The sequence below is a fragment of the Pseudorca crassidens genome, chromosome 19 (assembly GCF_039906515.1).
Source record: "Pseudorca crassidens isolate mPseCra1 chromosome 19, mPseCra1.hap1, whole genome shotgun sequence".
NCBI classification, from domain to species: Eukaryota; Metazoa; Chordata; class Mammalia; order Artiodactyla; family Delphinidae; genus Pseudorca; species Pseudorca crassidens.
The window spans coordinates 43715505-43730704 of NC_090314.1; the positions used below are offsets into that span (position 1 = coordinate 43715505).

Consider the following 15200-nt stretch of genomic DNA (forward strand, 5'->3'; position numbering starts at 1 on the left):
CAGCACAAATAACAAAATTTAGTAACATAAAGAATCTCTGGATAGAAAATATTTAGGATCACAAATTGTGAGAAAAGAAAAAAATTATAGTTTTTGATTTATTATATGCATTGTCTTTTCATTTTTACATGACAAGCTTTCTATTTCAAAAGCTTATTTCATCTGACATCTTCACACATAGAAGCTCTCAATAAATGTCTGGTAATGAATGAAAAAATGAATGAATTTTTAAAAAAGATTTTATATGCTGAAGGAATGACTGACTATATAGCCTCACATTTCACAATAAACTATAGCATATTAATTTGACCCCCAAATTAGGCAGAAAATAAAAGTATTCCATAAAGTGCTCTACTTGCTTATATTGCCAAGAAATGAGAGGTATACACTATAGGTCAAATTCTAGATTAAGACCAAAATATCAAGATAATATGAAAGTACTTTATTTAAGTATCAAATACATGAGCCAGATTAGCCAATCTTGGGTGGCTATAATGAACCAGATATTTTGCTACATCAAATACTCTGGTCCTCAAGGACCTGATGTTAGAATAGCCAAATTCACATCACTAACCTTTTTGTTAATTTTATTTTTTGATTTGTGTTGAAGTTTTTGCATTAAGCATACCATATAACATCTATCTGTATGGACCTATTAATATAATCTCCTCATCTAAACTCACAACTTATCACTGATCCAATTCTATATTCTACTTTCCATTTATAGTCTGTTCGTTTCAAATCAAATTCTACACAAGTTTTCACTCCCTTCTTATTCAGACTTATCTAAAAGCCTTTGTTAGGGCTTTAATATCTTAAATTATGCTATTTAGTTAATAATTTCTTTATTTCACATTAAATAAATGAATTCGGAAGTCTTAACATTTACAGAGAAACATTCCAGTTTCCACTGTCTTACAGTATTCTGTATGTTATTCTTGAGAAGTGAAATGATTAAGACTAGGAAAAAATAGTGTTAAAGTATTGATCTATAACTTCACAAAAACAAATTCAGCAATTCATTGGTAATAATTAAAGCATGAGAATTTTTTAAATTATTTTTTCATACTGTACAGCAACCTAATTTTTTTCCTGTTCTGGCCAATGAAATCTTTACAGGTTAAAAATTACACATCATAAACCATTTTTCAAATAGTCAAAGTGCAAATTTTTCAGAGTTATTTTTAAACCTTGATAATTTTTAAAAACTTAAAACAGAGAGAGTTTTGCATAAGAGAAAACACGAAGTATTATTCAATAATGGTCATTTAAAATTTTCTACATACATACTGTTCATTGACTTATCATTTGGCATTCTACTTAGAGGGAAAAAAAATGTACATAAGGGCCAAGCCAGTTTTAAAAAATTATAAACATACCCATGTGCAAATTGAGGATTTAAGACCACAGTATTGCACTCAGTTATACTGTGAAACAAAATTTATCTCATGTACTAAAGTATTCAGTCAAGTTTTAATAACTTCATACATCCTAGACCTAAAGCCGCCAAAGATCAAGGTTCATTGGCAATAAGAGAGCCTTCGATTATTATGAAGAAAATGTCCATGCTATTTGTAATATTTATCAAGTTAACATTTTAATCACGTGTCAGTATCTCATTTATTAATAGAATGAATACATTTCTCACAAATTCTGATTTTCTGTCACCACCTCCCCCCAACTTGAGATGCGTCTGCCATTTTCAAGGTTTTAGAAACACTTGTTGAAAAGACCACTGGAAAGTTTACAATAGTAGTGTGAAATTTTAATTAGCCCAAGGAGGTACATAGTGAATAATTTTTAAGAAGCGAGGATAGTTTTATGACTTTCAAAATTAATTCAAATGAAACAATGTCAGCCTGATTTTTGCTTTGAGTAAAGAAGTTATCATTAGAAGATCGAGTTCCAAGGGAACCACAAGCGCCAACACTAAAATTTACCTTCCCATATGACAGCCTTTACCCTTAGAAGAAAAAAGTCACCTTTCATTCTAAAGAAGTTACTCAGGTTAGCCTAGTTCCAATAGACAGTGAAACCATGGACGAAAAAATCATGCAAAAGGATTAGTTTTTCCAACTCAGGTTTGCTGCCATTTCAGGGACACCCCATAAGTACTCTTCCTCTGCAGACTTAGAGTTGACCCCTGACAACCCCTAAGAAATAAAATTGTGGAGAACTTATCACTGTCCAAAGCTGGGGCGTGGGGGGAAGGGGAGCAAATGAGAGATGTATGAGAACCGACACGCTTTGCCCTCCGAAATGCCTCATATTTACTTTTGACAAAAGAAATAAATAGAAGCAAAACCGAGATTCAGAAGAAAGTCTCTCTGCTGCGTGCACCGGTAGAGCATTTTAAAGACCCTTTAGAAAAGAAGCAGGCTGGAGGCTCACCTTCCATCTCGCCGCGGGGCTGGGCTGGAGCTGCCGGTCTGGCTACCCGGCCTCTCCACGTGCTCCTGCAGTCGCCGGGACGCAGCGCGCAGCTGGCGGGAGATTCCCAGCGCGGGGAGTCCCCGGGATCCGGCCGCCGCTTCGGCGCAGATTGAAAGGGACAGGAGCCGGCCACCGGCCGGTGCGCGGGGTTACAGCGGCGCTGGCTGGCGGCGGCTTTAAAGGACGCTCACCGCGGAGCGCCGGAGGTACCTACCGCGCCTCCAGCCTCCTTTTGAATGTCAAAGCCAAGAACCCCGATAGGATGGAAACGGTGCGACTGTAAATTGTCTCAGAATGTCTATTTTGGAAGGATAATGCATGGGAGAGTAATATCACATGGCGGGAGGGAGGATCTGGATTGATTCCTTTCAAGTATAAGTTAAAAGAGGTTTGTCTTAAATTGAGCAAAATCTGGAACTTTGGGTCTAGATTCAGGGATGACAGCCATGAGTGCCATCGATGAGAATTCACTTCATTCGATGTATTATGTTTTACTTCTTCAGTTTTTCATTTCACATAATAAAAGTTCTTGGTCCAAGTTTTCAGAAACTTCTGAGACAGTTCCAGAGTATTTTGGCACTTTCATCAGCTCAACGTTTTCATTTTTGGAAGCAATTCTCTCACTTTGTTTTCCCTTCTGGGAACTGCTTGGTTTATTTGCCACCACTCACAAAATACTACACACTCTATTTATGTGTGTTTATTTTCTGCTACCTTGCCCTCCTCCAAATAGGATCTGAAACAGCTTACAAAACTACGTATATAATGTATCAGTGCTAAGGGGTTGGGGTTGGGGAGACACAATAAGAGTAAAATTAACTCAAAGATGTTAGTACACAGAGTCAACATCTTTTCCCAACATCCTTCCCACTTTATAGAGGTCAAGCACGCACTTGACTATAGGGAGAGGAAAGGGGAAGTGACCACATAATTTTTTTCAAAAACAGAATTTTTCTTCACACTGAGGTTGAAGGGACATTGTTCAGGTGAGTCCTCAAAGTTACACAGTGTGCTGAACTGGACAACATGTAAATGATCCTCAGAAAGACCACTTTCACCCTTGTTAGAAACTTACGTTGTTGATATATATAAATACACTGGAGACTTAAGGTTGGGAGTTTGTGCATCAGCAGGCCACATCAGAATAAACCCACACTTACCAGTTAAAGAACGCATGTTGTAATTTTATGAATTTTAGTTTATTTTAAATATGCCTTGGTATAGGAGATATGTATAGATATAGATATAGGTATATAATTTTTAAATGAGTTAATAACTTGTATTGGCTTTGTTTTAAGATCATGGCACTACGATAGCATCTCTATAGCTTGTATGGGTTGGAGTTCTACAGGATAATATCAATTTCAGAGAAATACTCTAAACACTAGGTCTAATTTTAGTATTGAAAGGGGAAATTTGTTGTTTGTTAGTTTCTAAAAGCAAAAATAGCACATCAAAAGTAGCAGAAGAGGAACTGTAAATTTTCACAGGGATGGTGTAAGGATGAATAGTTATTTGGTTATTAAAGAGTTTTAGAAAACGTTTAGCTTCCATTACAATGTTCTTTATGCTTAGCAATGGAATGTGTTACTACTTGGTAAATAATTAGTTCAGTAGTGAGTATTTCAGACTCAAGAGAATGACACTTAACGGGATAGATAAAACGTAAACAGGTAAAATAATTTATGCAGCTATTTTGCCCTCAAGGAGGTGGAGCATAAATCCCCACTCCTCAAGTGTGGGATTCGCGTCTGGGAGTTCCCTGGTGGCCTAGTGGTTAGGATTCTGGGCTTTCACTGCTGTGGCCCGGATTCAATCCCTGGTCAGGGAAATGAAATCCTGCAAGTCACGTGGCGTGGCCAAAAAAAAAAGATTAAAAAAAGTGGGATTCACACAGTGACATCCTTCCAAAGAGTACAGTATGAAAAGGGAGAGGGAGGAGAGTAACTTTATATTACAGAGACCAGACAAACACTACCTCAGCCAGGTGATCAAGGTAACATCCACAATGATATAAGGCAATGCTGATAGTTTGTACCTTGATACAGTGTGGTGAGTATGGTACTTCACCTCTGTAGTTTTCCACCCATAAACCTGTAGCCCCAGTCTAATAATGAAAAAAGAAAAGCAGAAAAAGTCCAATAGACAGGCATTCTGCAAAGTGTCTGACCAGTTAAGGTCAGGTCAATGTCATAAAAACTGTAATTAACGGTCAAGGTCATCAAAACTAAGAAATGTCTGAGGAACTGTCACAGCCAAGAGGAACCTAAGGAGACTTGATGACTAAATGTAATGTGGGATCCTGACTGGGATCCTGGAGCAGGAAAAGGCCATTAGGTAAAAACTAAGGAAATCTGAATCAAGTATGGACTTTATTTAGTAAGGTATCAGTATAGGTTCATTAACTGTGAGAAATGTACAATAACTAATGTAAGATGTTAATAGCAAGGAAATAGGTGGGTGTACGTGAGAACTCTTTGTACTATCTTCACAGTTTTCCTTAAATCTAAAACTATTCTAAAAGAGTGGATGGACACTTTGAACAAGTAACTACTACTCACTTGGTTAGGTGTCTTCGCATAGTATTCAAAGTTGATCACACAGCGTTTACAAGGATCAATTACCTATAACTGGGAAGGTAATAAAACACTGTGGATTTATAATGTACTTTGACTAAAACTGAAATGATAAACTTCCAGGGAATCAGAGATGATGCCTAAATTTGTCTTCATTATCATCACTTTAAGAAGGGTACAGTTGAGACTAAACCATGAATCTAGACACGGTAACTGACATGGGTGGATCTGACTCACCGAATCACATTTCATGGCTTATGCTATGTAGGTAAAATTAACAGTGACTAAAACTGAAATCACTGACAAAGGTTGCTCCCAGACCATCTGAGATAGCCCAACTACTGACTCGGCTCAAAGGAAATAAAACTGAAAACTCTTGATCTCACCCCAAATAATCATTCTGCACCCTGTCTGAACTTTGGGCTCTCTACCCACCAGCCTACTCAAAACCACAACTGAGGGTGTCCCGCTGCTAAGAAACAGACAACACACAGGGCATTCCAGGCCATCAAATTAGTAGCCAAGAAGGAACCATCAAAGACGCTGGCATGGTCCCCTTCGGAGCTCGCTCATCTTGACTTAGCAACCCTCCCCTCAGGAAAAGCATTTGGGGATCTCGCCTTTCAATTGGGCCCTTTCTTTAAAACAGTCTTACTTCACAACCCTGGACACATTTGCAAGTGGGGTCTCTCAATGCCGTGTGATACTCGAAGTTGAAGATGAAGATTAAACGTTCCTCTAGAGTGTGAAGGCCTGGAGACACCTTATTGGTGCACTAGCGGTTCTTCATTTTATGGGTAGAACACAGTTGGGTAAAAATTGGGTGTTAAGAGTTTGAAAAAGATTGTGCACACAGTTTCAGACAGTTCATGAGAAGAAAGGCATAGGAAATTACCACGTGGGGCTCTCTGCTTCCTGTGAAGTGTAAATTTTCACAAGCTTCTCCCTCCTCAGGTCCTCATGTAATCGCATTCCTACCTGCCCTATCCCACTGGGACCACCATGTTCCTCTCGTCGATCTCTTCAGCCCCTAGACTAAGGAAGTGACCGAAACGCGAAGCCTTACGTTCTTTCTTCTTCTACTCTTTTCTTCTCTCAGGGACTGCTCAGAGAAAACCGAGCCACCGACAGCGCGGGGGAACGGCGCCAGACTCGAGGCGCGAAGCATCAGAACCATCCGCACGACGGCAGCCGCGTGCGCGCGAGGGGGCGGGGCGCTCGCTTCCCGCGCACCTGCCCAAGGCCTTGCCCTCTGCCCGCGCCCCGCCCCCAGCCCCGCCCAGGCGCCCAGCTCGGCCCACGCGCGCGAGGCCCCGGTTCACGCGAGCGTTCTCCTGCGCGTCCGCTCCCGCTGTAGCGTCGGACAGTTAGGGGAGTCGACCCCCGTCGGTTTGCTCCTCTCGGTGGAGGAGAGATGGGGAGGCGTTGCGCTGGGGCTGAGGTAGGAAGGAGCCCGATCCTCGACGCCTAACCCTCCCACGACGCTAGCCCCTGAGCCGTGATGCGAGCGTGGGTCCTGCTCTCCGCGGTGCTCTGGTACCTCACAAGAGGTGGGGATCCTCCCGCCAGGTCCCCTGGCCTCTCCCATCTTCTCCGTCCTGCCTCCTCCGCCCCGCCCCGCCCCACTCTGAGCCCTGGCTTCTCTTCTACGTAAAAAGTCAGTGGTTTCTTTCCTCCGCAGTTGGATGGCAGCGTAATTCCGAGCGCACTGAGAAAGGCTTCATTTATGGCAACCCGGGACACCCAGGTAATAAGAACCTTTTCACCCGCAGAGTCTGCCCGAAGAGCCGGGGTTCCGTGGCTCTGCTAAGGTTCTTCCCGAGGAGGGAAACGGAACATTTATTGAACGTATACTGTGTGCTCTGCACTTCCCGAAGGTTGTTGCATCGTTTCATCCTTAGAGCGACGCCACTACGCCTCAGTTGAATCACCTTACCTAAAGCTGCATAGCTCGGTAGGAGCTAAGACTCCATTCAGATCTCTTTCTCTGATGCCACCTCACTTCCAGGTGTCCCCGCTGCTTTGCAACATGCGAGGCCCCCTCAGAGGAGTGATTTCCGGGGCTGGAAGTCCCTCTGTTTGGAATGCCCTTATCCCTTCCCTTGTTAACTAGAACTCCTACATATCCTTTACGGCTCAGCTCAAATGTCATTTGTCACTGTGATGAAACTTTCTCACACTCGCCAAGGAAAATTAGTCACAAGGCTAATTTTAGATAACTTTGGGCCGGTTCATAGCATTGGTCTGCTTTGGAATCTCTCCGTGTTTGGCGGCCCTCCCCTTCCCTGCCACCACCAAATTGTAGGACACTGTCTTCTTTATATGTTCAGAGCCTGGCATTCAGTAGGCTTTAAAATTAATATCTTGTGGGACTGTATTGGTTCCAAGCACATTGTTGCTGCTTCCATCAAATCCGAAACAGAATAGGTATTGCAGAAAATCTTCTTTGTCTGTCCCATTTAATTATTGTTCCTAACAGAGGAAATTTATAGTTAAATATCATGTTTGCCTTGCGGATGACAATGATCATCTTTAAAATAGTTTTGCAACCAAAAGATCCTTTTCTGATCTTTAATTTGATTCCACTAACCCTTCAAATTTTTTTTATTCTGGTTAGTTCTGAATCCGTACATCAAGATGTATTATGTACATTTTAGCAACTAAGACGTGGCACAGCCAAAATAAATAAATAAATAGATAAATAAATATTAAAAAAAATAAAATGTATTATGTACATTTTTATAAACAACACTATAATATCACAGAAAAAAAAATATTGACTCTGTAGCAGTCTAGAGTTTTAAGATCTATGAGAAGCAGAACGGACTTTAGCATTCCAAATGTTATAATGATATGCTCATTTTTAAAATAGTGAAATCCAAAAAGAACTAATCAAAGTAACTTTGGGAAAAAATGGTAGGAAGTGTGTTTCTTAATTTAATTTTGCTATATAATGTAGTTATATATTGTTTTATTTTTGTCACAGTGAAATTATATGTAAAATTACATCACAATAGCCCAATCCTTGTCTGTATGGATTTGAAACGCGCTGAAAAAGAAACAGTGGACCCCACCTACTTATGGGTTGGGCCTAATGAAAAGCCATTAACAGGTAAGTTATTCGATTTTAATATCTTCTTTTCTTAATGATGCGAACATTTTTTAAGAAAAGCACTGTCATTTATTGGAATGAACAAATTGAAATTTAATTTTAACTACAGATTCACTTACTCCATATTTAGACAATCATATTATATCTTGGTCTGTGCCTTATTTTCTCCTTAGGCAAAAACTGAAGCAGTAATTTTTGTACCTTACTTCCCAAAGCTGTATTAGTTCAGAAGTTCTTATAAAACCTAAAATTTATCCTTGCAGCACCTGTGATAGGAGATGAGGTAACTAATAATGTAATTTTTCACGATGTTAGGAGGGTGTCTTATAATATGAGCATTGTTAATTTCTGTCTTATGTGAAGAAATTGCATAGAACTATAAGGCAGTGTGATCTCACAGAATTACTGGCATAAATCAATTGAAATTAGATACCAAGAAATGAATTAAAGAAAACCAAAATATATTTCAAAAGTGTACTTATCTCATGTGGTTTTCCATTGAGTAATATGACAGAGTTACGATTTTGTTGAATTCTTGAAGTTAAAATAGTCCATTAATTTTTAAATTTTTATATTTATTTGTAACCCCAAGTTTACTAAATAAGGTTTGAACTGTTACATGTTAAATACCAAGCAATTTACTCTTTCTGTTTAGGAAATAATAAAATAAATATAACCAAAACAGGAAAGCTGATGGTGAAAGACTTTCTGGAGCCTTTGTCTGGACTTTACACATGCACTCTTTCTTATAAGACTGTCAAAGCAGAAACCCAAGAAGAAAAGGTAGTAAAGCAGAGATATGACTTTATGATCTTTGGTAAGAATATAGGCACATTTTAACTTAAACATTTAATATGGATCAGAATTAAGTATATGGTTTCTTCATTTAGTGAAAATGAGTCTTATATATAATCATTATGACTTATAGAGTATTTTGGGTGTATTTGACTAGGCAAACTCTTAAACTGACATCAAAATAGTGTGTCCTAAATAATCCTTTTTCAGCCTCCCACTTCCCACTCTAGGTATGCAGGCACAATCTACATTATCACAACTTTGCCAGGTAATTTAAAAACTGATGTTTAATTCCATAAAAGCAAATTAATGATCCTTTTCACTGGACTGTGCTGACAGCAACACTTCTGTAAATTAAGACCCTCACCATCAAAATCTTATTTTTTTCTTGATACTTTTAACTTACATATATAGCCAGCCCACAGAAACCATACAATCTCTTGTACTGAGTGGGTAATATATCAGATGAAAATAACCTTTTTCATTAAAGTTATTCGTTTTATATGTTTTTGTGAGGACAAACTGTTAAAACATTTTATTAGAAAAAATAAAATACCCAAAAAAACCCCATTTTATTAGATAAATTAAGTTTCTGTGCTGGTTTGCAAGATTGATGGGATTAACTATTACATGTTATTTGGAAATTAATGCTAGGCACAATTGTTTTATTCTCATCTTTTTTAAAGCCTACCGGGAACCTGACTATTCATATCAGATGGCTGTACGTTTTACCACAAAATCTTGTGTAGGAAAGTATAATGATCTGCTTTTTAGACTGCTGAAGAAAATCTTGCATAATTTAATCGCTGATTTGTCATGCCATATCATACAACCATCATATAAATGCCATTTTGTTAAAGTCCCAAAACATGGCCTCATTCCTGAGCTATTTATAGCCTTTCAAGGTAAAAAAAGTTTTAATATTTCTTTAATTTTATGTGTTTAATCTTAATTACAAAATTAATTGCCATATTATTATAGAAAGCTTATAAATAGTAGGCCTTAAATGTTCATTAAGCACTAAAGTATGTTGTTGGTCTTAACCTGGTTGTGGTTTTAAAAATTAACACATTATTTGCCTTCAACTATGATATATTGTTGCCTGTCTTTTAGAACTTAATATCATTTTATAAATATGGGCTTTAACTATGCAGCTAATATTTAACTTATAACTTCTTATAGAATTTTAAATTGTATTTTTGAGAACTTAACAAAAGGGAGAAACCAAACCAAACCAACCCAGAATTATTACTATTCATTTTAAAGCCTTGTAGTTACCTCCATTAGCCCCCAGATGGAGTGAAATCATAATGTATAAATCATTCAAATTGTGCACCTTTACTTTATTACTAGAATTACATAGATTAAACACATGCACACATGCATACTGAATTCAGCATTTGGAGCTTTATTGGAATGTTTGGAACTTTTTGGAATCTTTCTGTGAAAATGTTATTTTTCCCCCTCCAGTTAATCCTTTTGCACCAGGGTGGAAAGGTAAATGCAATGAGTCTGTTGACTGTCAAGATAACACTAACCATAATATCCTCCAGGTGAGAATTTCAGTGTAAGGGGAAAGTATTTGAATAGTATACAAAGCTATTTAAAAACTGAAATTTGAAGTATTATTGATTTTTGGTTTCAGTTTTATAAACTGAGATTGTTGCGATCTTGGCTATTTAAAAATGTTTTGTTGTGGAAGAGTACATCTGGAATGTTATATAGCTCCCCAGGTTAATATTACGTATTTTTCCTATGACAGAAGGATGGATCACTGTTCTTTGTTCTCCAAATGTAACTAAGCAGCAGCTTGAAGAACAACCTTACAATCATGTCAACCTAGGTTAAAACAGTGGTTCTTCCAAAATTGTATCTGTACTGATCAAAATAGTTGCTCTCTCCTCTGCCTCCTTAGAGGCTAAGGACATAGTCTAAAAACTCCCTTCACTCTCCTCCTCTATATCCCTGAGCGCATACCCTTAATATTTTGCATGGTTTATGGGTTATTATTAATTATTTAAGCCCCATGCTCAAAAAATAAAACAAAATTTACACCATTAGTCTGTAATGCTGATTAGAGAAAAGTTTTGGTTTCCATTTTGCTTGGCTTTTTTTTTTTTTAATTTTATTTATTTATTTATTTATTTTTGGTTGTGTTGGGTCCTAATTGCTGCGCGTGGTCTTTCTTTAGTTGCAATGAGTGGGGGCTACTCTTTGTTGCAGTGTGCGGGCTTAGCATTGCGGTGGCTTCTCTTGCTGCGGAGCACAGGCTCTAGGTGCGTGGGCTTCAGTAGTTGGGGCACGCGGGCTCTAGAGCACAGGCTCAGTAGACGTGGCACACGGGCTTAGTTGCTCCGCGGCATGTGGGATCTTCCCAGACCAGGGCTCGAACCCGTGTCCCCTGCATTGGCAGGTGGATTCTTAAGCACTGCGCCACCAGGGAAGCCCCTTGCTTGGCTTTTTGGAATTAGAAATAATGAACTCCCGGTTATCTACATATAGAATAGACATGATGCAAATAATTCAAAACAAGTGCTTTTTAACCTCAATTTAGTTTTTCTTAAATGTTGTGCATAAAAATTGACCATAATTGATAAGGTCAAGGCTAAACTAATTTTAGTATTAACATGCAACTTTTCGGGAATTCATCTGTTGTGTAAAGCAATGGCATGTTTGTATTACGTTTCATTGCCTCTGATACAGGAGGAGAAATTTGGTTCATAGTTTAGTAATTGTACTTCTCTCTGGTGTTTTTAAATCTTAGGCAAGAAATCGAATAGAAGAATTTTTCCGGAGCCAAGCATATATTTTCAACCATGATTTTAATAAAACTCTACCAGCTATGCATTTTGTGGACCACAGTTTTCAGATAGTACGCATAGATAGCTGTCGTCCAGGCTTTGGAAAAAATGAAGGTCTCCACAGCAATTGTGCTACCTGTTGTGGTAATTATAAAATATAAATATCTAATTATTTAGGTTATATAGTCAGAATTCACTTAGCATAATTCAGTTGAATATTTATAGTGGTTCTCTTTACCAAAAAAATATGTTTAGTTAAAGGGAAGTAAAAATTCAAAGCCCAAATTTCTAAATATAATTATCTTCATGTATATGAATTCTGCTAATGTAATCTTTTGTATTACAAAATATTTCTGTAGTTTTTTTTTTTTTTTTGGCTGCGTTGGGTCTTCGTTGCTGCGTGCAGGCTTTCTCTAGTTGTGGTGAGTGGGGGCTACTCTTTGTTGCGGTGCGCGGACTTCTCATTGCAGTGGCTTCTCTTGTTGTGGAGCATGGGCTCTAGGCGTGGGCTTCAGTAGTTGTGGTGCACAGGCTCAGTAGTTGTGGCTCGCGGGCTCTAGAGCGCGGGCTCAGTAGTTGTGGTGCACGGACTTAGTTGCTCCGCAGCATGTGGGATCTTCCCAGACCAGGGCTCGAACCCGTGTCCCCTGTATTGGCAGGTGGATTCTTAACCACTGCACCACCAAGGAAGCCCTTTGACTTAAGCTACTATACTATGAAAGAAAACAAAATGGTCCTGCCTAGAAATTGTAAATAGGAACTAGAAAACAAGAAATAGGAACTCATAAATGAAGCAATGCAGAAGATACTGTAAAATGCTGATGCTAAAGGAAAAAGATAAGATTCTAACTCTTTTCTGTCTTTAAGATGATCAGATAACAATGTTTAAAACTTATAAATGGGGAGTTCCCTGGCGGTCCTGTGGTTAGGACTCTGCACTTTCACTTCCGTGAAATCCCGGGTTCAATCCCTGGTTAGGGAACTAAGATCCTGCAACATACTCAGTGCAGCCAAGAAAAAAACCTCATAATAATCTTCCACACCTTAACTGGCTGAACATTACTCATAGTATAACATAGATATAGAATGTCAATGGTGTGACATTAATGGCAATTTGTATTATTGGTATAAGATACCTCTAACTGAAATTATAATAATCTACTCCATTGTGTTTTCCTCTGCAGTGGTTTGTGGTCCTGAGACTTTTAGTCCTGATGTTGATGTTACGTGTCAGACCTGCGTTTCTATCCAAATCTACGGAGCTATATCTTGCCCATAAAACTTCAAACAAAAACTGCAACGTGAAGACTAGAGGTGAAAGCATTGTTACTTGCTTGTGGAGGTGGCGAACATAAGATGATTTGTTCACATCCCAGAGTGTCATAGATAGTTCCAGTAAGTAAGATCAGTACGACCAAAACATTGGAAAACATACCTTTTAGAAACCCTAAAAAGATAGTTGACATGGCATTTCTAAGAAGGCATTTAATATCTCCAGTGTGCAAAGGAAAGTGTAAGTATGAGTGGATGAGTTTTATTGAAATATGTTTTGTTGTTTACAATCTGTTTCTATGTTCCTAAGACTATATTAAAGTAAAGAAAAGTAGCAAAGTATAATATAATAAAAACGTTGTACTTTCCATGTATTATTTTGTTTGATATCACTCTTATATAAAGGCATATATATTACCTTTATAATTAGAACCAAAAAAGTTATTTCTTTTGGTGTCTTTGCTTTCAGTTTGTTTTTAGAATAATAGAATATATTAGTATAGTTTTAGGTTTACAGAATAATTGAGCAGATATTATACAGAATTCCATATACCCACTCCAGCCCACACCCTCATCCCTCCCCAGTTTCCCCTATTATTAACATCTTGCATTAGTGTGATGCATTTGTTACAATTAATGAACCAATGTTGATACATTATTATCAACTATAGTTCATAGTTTATATTAAGGTTCATTCTTTGTGTTCTGCAGTTCTATGGGTTTTGACAACTGCATAATGACATGTGTCCACCCTTAAAGTTTCATACAGAATAGTTTCACCACCCTTAAAATGCCCTATGCTTCACCTATTCATCTCTCTCCCTTACCCCAGAGCCATTGACAACCAGTAATCTTTTTACTGCCTCTATAGTTTTGCCTTTTCCAAAGTGTCATAAACTTGGAATTGTACAGTATGTAGACTTTCCAGACTGGCTTCTTTCACTTACCAATATTCATTTAAGGTTCCTCCATGTCTTTTTGTGACTTAATAGATCTTTTTTATTGCTGACTAATATTCCATCATATGGGTGTGTAAAGGACATCTTGGTTGCTTCCAGTTTTTGGTGATTATGAATAAAGTTGCTATAAATATTTGTGTACAGGTTTTTGTATGGGCCTAAGTTTTCAAATCAATTGCGTAAATACGAAGGAGCATGTCTGCTGGATTGTATAGTAAAATTATGTTTAGTTTTGTAAGAAATTGCCAAACCGTGTCCCCAGTTGGTCTCCCATTTTATATTTCCACCAGCAATGGATGTGTTTCTTGTTGTTCCTCATCCTCACCAGCTTTTGGTATTTTCAGTGTTTTTGATTTTGGCCGTTCTAACAGGTATATAGTGATATTTCATTGTCATTTTAGTTTTAAATCCCCTAATGACATCTGGTCTGAGCATCTTTTCATATGTTATTTGTCATGTGTATATCTACTGTTCAGATCTTTCTCCATTTTTTTTTATTGGATTAGTCATTCTTATTGTTGAGTTCTAAGAGTTCTTTGTATATTTTAGATACAAGTTCTTTATCGGATATGTGTTTTGCAAATATTTTCCCCCATTTTGTGGCTTGTCTCCTCATTCTTCTCACAGTGTCTTTCACTAAGCAGAAGTTTTTAATTTTAGTAAAATTCAATTTACCAATTTTTTTCCCATGGATCATGCTTTTGGTGTCATACCTAAAAACTCATTACCAAGCCCAAGGTCATCGAGGTTTGCTCCTGTTGTATTCTAGAAATTATATAGTTTCATGTTCTTTGCATATGGATGGCTCCAGCACCATTTGTTGAAAAGACTATCCTTCCTCCATTGAATTGCCTTTGCTCCTTTGTCAAAAATCAGTTGACCGGGCTCCCCTGGTGGCGCAGTGGTTGAGAGTCCGCCTGTCGATGCAGGGGACGCGGGTTCGTGCCCCGGTCCGGGAAGATCCCACATGCCGCGGAGCAGCTGGGCCCGTGAGCCATGGCCGCTGAGCCTGCACGTCCGGAGCCTGTGCTCCGCAACAGGAGAGGCCGCAACAGTGAGAGGCCCGCGTACCACAAAAAAAAAAAAAAAAAAAAAGTCCACATCAAAAAAAAAAAAATCTTAAAAAAAACAATAAATAAAATAAAATTAATAAATCAAGGGACTTCCCTCGTGGTCCAGTGGTAAAGATCCACCTTCCAATGCAGGGGACTCAGGTTCTATCCCTGCTCGGGGAACTAAGATCCCACATGCC

The 15200-nt window shown here is 38.3% G+C and overlaps 2 protein-coding genes across 3 annotated transcripts in view; one reads left to right on the plus strand and one right to left on the minus strand.

Annotated features, from left to right (window-relative positions):
• Window positions 1-2483, minus strand: part of IKZF3 (IKAROS family zinc finger 3) — an 88828-nt gene extending 86345 nt beyond the window's left edge. Inside the window, exon 1 of the mRNA XM_067714569.1 lies at window positions 2392-2483. Within this exon, the coding sequence (XP_067570670.1) occupies window positions 2392-2398 (7 nt within the window). The 5' untranslated portion in view covers window positions 2399-2483. The remainder of the gene's footprint in view (window positions 1-2391) is intronic.
• Window positions 2484-6314: 3831 nt separating this feature from the next.
• On the plus strand, window positions 6315-14066 carry ZPBP2 (zona pellucida binding protein 2). 2 transcript variants are annotated; one of them, XM_067717597.1, is made up of 8 exons: window positions 6315-6559; window positions 6691-6756; window positions 7996-8121; window positions 8777-8938; window positions 9603-9821; window positions 10387-10469; window positions 11681-11861; window positions 12902-14066. In XM_067717597.1, the coding sequence occupies exons 1-8, from the start codon at window positions 6511-6513 to the stop codon at window positions 12994-12996; spliced, it is 981 nt and encodes a 326-aa protein (XP_067573698.1). In that variant the 5' UTR covers window positions 6315-6510; the 3' UTR covers window positions 12997-14066. The 2 variants fall into 2 exon arrangements, with proteins under 2 accessions (XP_067573698.1, XP_067573699.1); XM_067717598.1 differs by lacking the exons at window positions 9603-9821; window positions 10387-10469 and having other exon boundaries at window positions 12902-13036.
• Window positions 14067-15200: the final 1134 nt, after the last annotated feature.

What these genes read in the sequence shown, in the direction of transcription:
- ZPBP2 (XM_067717597.1), top strand. Translation starts at nt 6,511, where the DNA reads ATGCGAGCGTGGGTCCTGCTCTCCGCGGTGCTCTGGTACCTCACAAGA. An exon ending in TAATGAAAAGCCATTAACAG is followed by an intron (nt 8,122 to 8,776) that starts GTAAGTTATTCG and finishes CTTTCTGTTTAG; the next exon opens with GAAATAATAAAATAAATATA. An exon ending in CAATTGTGCTACCTGTTGTG is followed by an intron (nt 11,862 to 12,901) that starts GTAATTATAAAA and finishes TTTCCTCTGCAG; the next exon opens with TGGTTTGTGGTCCTGAGACT.